The sequence below is a fragment of the Vigna radiata genome, chromosome 2 (assembly GCF_000741045.1).
Source record: "Vigna radiata var. radiata cultivar VC1973A chromosome 2, Vradiata_ver6, whole genome shotgun sequence".
In the NCBI taxonomy this organism is placed as follows: Eukaryota; Viridiplantae; Streptophyta; class Magnoliopsida; order Fabales; family Fabaceae; genus Vigna; species Vigna radiata.
Window position 1 is genome coordinate 6,189,689 of NC_028352.1, and position 7,471 is coordinate 6,197,159.

Here is a 7,471-nt window from a genome sequence, read left to right on the forward strand (position 1 = left end):
ACTTACAAAATCCAACTACTTAAATATTAAAAATAAACTGAATGCTAACAAAGCAAAAACAGAGAACAAATTGCCAAAGAAATTAATAACCGTAACAATGAACGATATGATATAATCTACACGTATATCGCAAAAAACACTCGAATGACTTCAAGGTGTGAAAATTCAAATTCCAGGCAATTCCAACTTAACTAATGAAAACAAACAGACCAACACAGGAATCTATACGTAAAATCGACTACAATCCATTGACAAAATTATATCGAAAAACATATCATTTTATGAGCAGATGTAAACTAATAAGCCCATGATAAGATCTCTCGAAATCATCTAAATTATCCAAAACATTAAATAAACTTAAACAAAAAGTTCAATAGTTGCCCCAAATTTATATAATAAAAAGAAACACGAAACAAACAGAGGTAAGAGAAAAAAGAGTAACAAAGCCTTCATCCTCCTCAATCAAGAGGGACCTCAACATCACCATCAGTGATCTCCTGCTGCAAGTCCTTAGGATCTTTTCCATCAACTGTGCATCCCACGGAGACGCAAGTTCCGAGAATCTCCTTAATCGTGCCGCTAAGGTCCTTCGCCATAGACCTAGGCCTCATAACCCTAGCGATCTCAATAACGTCATCGAGTGAGATGTTTCCATTATGCTTAATGTTTTTGGTCTTCTTCCGGTCGCGCTCGGGCTCCTTAAGGGCCTTGATGACGAGCGCCGCGGCAGAGGGAACCACGGTGACTTTGGCCTGACGGTTTTGCACCGTGAGCTTGACGGTCACTCTGAGACCCTTCCAGTCCTTGGCAGTTTCCTTGGCGATGTCTTCACCGATCTTCTTGGGGGAGAGACCGAGAGGACCGATCTTAGGAGCGAGCGAACTCGCCGCTCCAACCTCGCCACCGGTGACTCGGACGAAGACGTCGACGACCTGGGATGGGTCAAACTTCGGCGGCATTGTGTTGCAGTAATAGAAGAGGAAGAAGGAGTGTTAGGGTTTGCGAGTGAGAATGAGGCGAAGCAGAGGGAAGAGAAACTAAGAATGGGTTATATATAAGGGTTAATAGGAATTAGGGTTTTTAAAGGTCCGTTTTGCCACTAGCAGAGTAAGAACCAATTTTGTAACTAGCACTTCAACCCCATGCATACAACCATGGATAGATAAGTCTTTTTCACTTCGCCTCTTTAATTTGTGTCCACTCTTGAAATGGGCTATTTTTGGTTCTTCCAGAATTGGGCTCTATTTTAAAATAACTGCTCTATGTTCGGATCCTACTATCTACACTACCTTTCTGCTAAACGCACTTCCCTATAAATTTTATATTTAAAACTAAAATCTTATTTTTAAATTTTATCGTCTTTTTTGTTTCCTATCATGGAAGTTAAATTTAAAATGTTAATAAAAGAAACATTTTGTTAGAAAATACTATACATTTTTTTTATAAAACACAATATTACGGGAAGTGCATCCTAGTATGTGAAAGAGATAAAATCGTTTTTGGGAGAATTTTTTAAAGTACTTATTTTAGGTTTTTGTAAAGTGGTTCTTAATATTTTTCATGTTCTGGAAAAGCAATTTCAAAATGTTCATAAAATCGTCTTTTAGAAACTACCTTCCGAAATATATTATTGTTTTCTTAACCTTCTATAATGTTCTTAAAAGTATTTTCTCAAATATTGAGAAAAAAATGTTTTCCATTGTGAAGAACGCCTTCTGAAAAAAATAATAAAAAATCCTTTGTTTTCTTTTTTAAAATTTTAAATGGAAAGGGGTGTATATAGCATAAGAGACATTAAGAGCCTTTTTGTTGCGCCTCAGCCCAAATATATTTTCCTTCGCAGAATCTTCTTTTTTTTTTTCTGACTTTCAATCGATTTTGATTTCTACAATTTTCTTTTTTTTAATTTTCTTACCTCCATCCTTGTGCTTTTATTTTCTTTATCAAAATTCAGAATGGGGGTAGGCTGAAATTAGAAGCATGAAAAACAATAATCCTTTTTAATGATAAAAATGAAAATATAATAAAACAAAATTACATATTCACATATAAAATTGGTATGTCAATATAATAAAATAAACTCCCATATAGAATAACTCAACCATCACTGAACAGGAGGAATCTAAAGAATAATCCACTTGTCATCTTCACCATTTTGAAGTTAAATAAAGTCCGTTTTTTGAAGATCTTAGGTGCTTCGGCTTTTCTTCTGTATAAGTTCTTATTCTCTATTCGAAAATTCGTTAATCCATGGAAGCAATGTTACCGACCCTTTGAGAGTTGTTGATTTCACTGATTGTTTATTGTTGAAAATTTCCTTTTTATTTGAGATATATATCTTGGGATATTTATAATTTGATTTGTAAGATCCAATTAATCTTAAAATTCAAAATATTAGAGTTAAAAAAAAATTATCATAATAATATTTGTTTTTTTTTTTAATCATTAGATAATGTCTAGTCTTACGTTTAAGATATATTTTTTTCGATACGAATGTACGAAAGATTTTATTAGAAATCTTGCATCGATTAGAATAATTTATAATATATATAGATTAAATCTCACTTTATAAACTAATTTTATAACATTGAATTAGATTTAAGATTCACACTTTTTAATATGAATTTAATGATTTTAGAACTTAGAATTCTCAGATTCATTATACATAACATAAATTTATAATATAAAAATGAATATAAATTATAAACACATTTTATAAAATTGAATTAAACTTAGATCTATTTATTAATATGATATAAAAATCATTAATTAGTGTTTTGAAGTTTATTTTAGGTGATGCATTATAATTGATTACAAACTTGATTTATAAATTTTAAACTGAATTTATAATATTTATTTATATTTTATTTCTCAGTAATAATAAAAGGATGAAACTTTTGGTGGCCCATAAGTAGATTTTTGAGTTCCAAATAAAATAAAGAACTCTGATGAATCATGGTGTGGATAAATGGTTTATGAGTTTCACATTATAGCAATATTGGAGATAAATCTTTAAACATTAGTCCCCACACCATAAAGATAGAAACGCAGATGCTAAAAATCATATAACATGATGAAGAGAAATATTCTTTGGCGTAATTTAATTTTTTATATTCATTTGACATTATTTTTATTTATTTTTTATTTTTTTTTCTTAAAAAATTATAAAATTTTACATTTTATAGATCATTTTATCTTTATATTTTGTATTAAAAGAATGTAAAATTATGTGATGGTGTTATTATTCTAGATGAATGTTGTGGTCCAATACTTAATAGGTTTTACTAGTCAAATGCTTATCCATATAAATGATTCCACTTATTAATATTATTATTAGTCTATGTTACAGTGATGAAAGAACCAAAACGAAACATATCGTAGTGATATATGTTGTTTATTGTTTTTTTATAGTAATTATTAGCCATGATAAGTTCTCAGTGGTATTCATAAAAAAACAAAAACAGTTGTATTGGTAATTTGGTATGCATGGTGAGTCGCAATTACGGGGACACCTAAAAGTGGCATGGAATGAAGTGTTGTATTCAGCTTTAGTGTATATTTTGTGTTGTGAGAGAGATGGGTGAAGGCCAAAAGCTAAATTCTATTAACGTCCATTTCATTTTTTGAAGCAAGTGAGAAAGAGGAACAGTAAAGAGAGGAAGATGAAGAGGAAAATTAAAATCAATCCATGATAAAGAAAAATAAAATTAATATTTTAATATATTTTAAATGAAAACATCTTTAAACTTTTATTTTTTATACCACTTAAAAGAAAATAAATTGATGAATAATATTAAAAAACAAAATCTAAATTGTAGTGTATGATCGATACGTATATCAATCAAACTTTTCAGAGTGATCATCTAGGTTAAGAGAAATCAATCGATGCAAATTATAATCATTTAGCTAAGTTAAACATGTCAATGGTAAAGTTTAACAAAATTTGGACGTGATTAAACTAAACTTGATTAGAAAACCATGAAAAAACCTATATATACAAGTGATAGATATTGTTGTTGAACTCTTACAACATATTTATCACAGTATTAATTGTTAAACCTATCAAATATCAAATTGACTTAAACATCAAAAATATCTTTAATAAATGTATCTCATCAATTGGAAAACTCTAAAAAAAACATAATTCAATAAATGAAAACAACTATTTGAAGTTAACACTTCATAGTAACTAAAATAAGTTGCTTGTCTTTTTTAGGATTTAGACTATTGTAATTAAAATCAATAAAAATGGTATATATATATATATATAAAGTTTTTTAAATTACATAATAAATTATAAATATTTTAGTAATAAGAATGAGGCAAACATGTAAAACATTCAGTCTGTCTCTATGCACAGTTAAAAAAAAAATATTATCTACATTCGTACACTTGTCTCCTAAAAGTTCCTTTATATTTAGGTTAGTTTTTTATGTTTAGGTTAATTTTCAAGTTGTTAGTATTATTATTTCATTATAACTTTGAATGTAATTATCTTGAGATAATACCAAGAGACTGACTAATATAATGTTGGGATTTGATAGTTATAACAGGAGTTGCAAGTCATTGTTTGCACGCTATTTTAAGTAACTCTCACTCACTTTATAACTTGGTTAGTATATTATAATTCATTCTGGTAGCTATTAAGGATGTTAATTGATATTTTATATACACACTGACAAAAGGTGAATTCTCATTAGACAGATGTTAGAAAAGATTAAGTTCCCATCATTAGTTAGTGGATTTTCCAAAGTTAAGATTTTATTCTTGACTATGAGTTTTGAATGAAAGTTCACCTAAAAAATATTCTTTGATGTTCAAGTGCCTGAAAACTTTTGAATAATAAGTAAGAGTGAAAAAGGTTTTGTGTGTATTTTTCTTTAATAGTAACTAGTGTTATCTTTTTTATGGTAATACAATTATTAAATTATTATTACTTTATTGTTATAAAATGTGTCAAACAATGTAAACAATCTAAATGCTATAATGAAACGTGCTTGAAACAGCAAATAAAGTTAAAAAAATTTGATAAGAAGGACTAAAACCAGAGTTTTCTAAAGTTGAAGGACTAAATTGTACCTTAGTTTGAAAGAGGGACTAAAACCAAAATCGTCTCATTCCTTTAAGTTATCCTTCAACCGTATAGTCTCATACCTATACAGTCTCTAGATCTCTCTCATTCTAGTGTATGTTCGATTCGCCCATGTGTCTCTTCCACTCGAAGTCTGCCACGAGCCGCTCCTTGTCCGTGCCTCTTGCACCAACGATCACTCCCCGCCCTTGTCAGTGTCGGGTCTCACATGCCCACCAGCTTCCGCTTGGTTCGTCCTCGAACCACACCATACTGGGAGAGGCTAGACTCTGATACAATTTGTAATGCCCCGACAACTTACACGAATATTGATTGTCCCCACACATCAACACGGGGCTTTCCGTATAGGGACTAAAAACATATTTAATCATAATTATTTTTATAGATATGTATTTATAAGATTTAATTTAAGATTGAAGACAATAAAGTTGAATAAAACAAAAATATATTCAATTGGATTATTTATCATTTAGAGTAATAAATATTGGATTTTTATTTTAAGTTTAATCTCAATCAACAGTGTTACTAATACTACTAACTAAGCTAGTGAAACATCATTATAAATAAATAGTAAAATCACGTGTGTTTATATTTTTTATGATAGTAAAAATAATAAAATTATTATTATTTTTAGGGTTAAATATGCTTTTAGTTCTTATACTTTGGGACGATTTTGGTTTTAGTCCATTTTTCAAACTAAGGTACAATTTAGTCCTTCAACCTTAGAAAGTTCTCGTTTTAGTCATTTTTACCAAAATTTTTTTAACTTTATTTGTTGTTTCAAACACGTTTCATTATAGCATTTGGATTGTTTGCACTGTTTGACACATTTTTGCTTCAATATTAACTGAGAAACACGTTTGAAACAGTAAATAAAGTTAAAAAAATTTGGTAAAAAAGACTAAAATCAGAGTTTTCTAAAGTTCAAGGATTAAATTGTACCTTAGTTTGAAAGAGGGACTAAAACCAAAATCGTCCCAAAGGGACTAAAAACATATTTAACCCTTATTTTTATTATTATAATTATTAAATTATATATAAATATTTTTTTATCATTTTATTTTAAATAGTTTTTATTTACTTTATATGTAGTTTTATAATTAAAAAAGTGATCAAATTGAAAAAAAAAAGATTAAATTTAGAAAAAAGACAAAATTAATAAAATAACTATTTTAATTTTAAAAAAACTTTTATTTAAAGAAAAAATAAAAAAATGTGGACATTTAAAAGAGAGATCTCCTTTATGTATAGGAATAGATAATATTTGATAATTTTTATATTGTTTCTATGGATACTTTGGAAAAAAACATTAAGTAAAATGTAATAGATATTTAATGTTTTCCCATAAAACATTTTTTTATTCATTAAGATAATTAATGAAATATATTCATAGAAAGATATAACATTAGTCCTCCATGCATAATGATATTTAATGAAAATATATATGTACATAACTTTTTTTTAACGTCTCGACAATTTACAAGGAGAGTTAACTGCTCCCACATATCAACACAAGGTTTTTCAGTGTGCTTTGTCCTCACTCATACACTTTCCGATAAAACTTTCCAGGCTAAGCACTAACCTATACAGTCTCTAGATCCCTCTCATTTCGGTGTATGTTTGATTCGTCCATGTGTCCCTTCAACTGGAAGCCTGTCAGGAGCCGCTCCTTGTCTGTGGCTCTTGCACCGGCGAGTTTCCGCTTGGTTCGTCCTCGAACCACACTGTACTGGGAGAAGTCAGACTCTGATACCATTTGTAACGGCCCGACAACTTACCACCCATCCCAAGTTACTCCGGGCTAAGCACGTTTAACCATGGAGTTCTTATGGGTTAGGCTACCGAAAAGCAGATGCATTTGTTGCTATGAGTAGCCAAATTAATTCTTTTAAGCTATCCTTTAACCGTATAGTTCCATACCTATAGAGTCTCTAGATCCCTCTTATTATTTCGGTGTATGTTCGATTCGTCCATGTACCCCTTCAACTGGAAGCCTGCCAGGAGTCGCTCCTTATGCGTGCCTCTTGCACCAGCGATCACTCTCCACCCTCATCAGTGCCTGGGTGTCACATTTTTTACGTTGGTATTTTTAATAGTAAGAAAATGAATGAACTTATTTTTAAACTAAATTTGCTTTATGATAGAAACTCTCTTGTATGAAATGTTTAATTATATTTTTTTAATTTAAATATAAAATAATCTAACCTATACATAATTAAAAAAAAAAAAGTATTTCTGAATATACCAATAACAATTGAGACTTATTAATGATATAACTGTATACCAACACAGTGAATTTGATTCTCATTCACCGAATATACCTCAAGACAAAATTAATATATATATATATATATATATATATATATATATATATATATA

At 29.4% G+C, this 7,471-nt stretch overlaps 1 protein-coding gene across 1 annotated transcript; it reads right to left on the reverse strand.

Moving 5' to 3' along the window:
- Nucleotides 1-223: 223 nt before the first annotated feature.
- LOC106754699 (60S ribosomal protein L12) lies at nucleotides 224-1,043 on the reverse strand. Its single transcript, XM_014636758.2, has one exon. The coding sequence runs from the start codon at nucleotides 957-959 to the stop codon at nucleotides 459-461; it is 501 nt and encodes a 166-aa protein (XP_014492244.1). The 5' UTR covers nucleotides 960-1,043; the 3' UTR covers nucleotides 224-458.
- Between the last annotated feature and the right edge of the window lie 6,428 nt (nucleotides 1,044-7,471).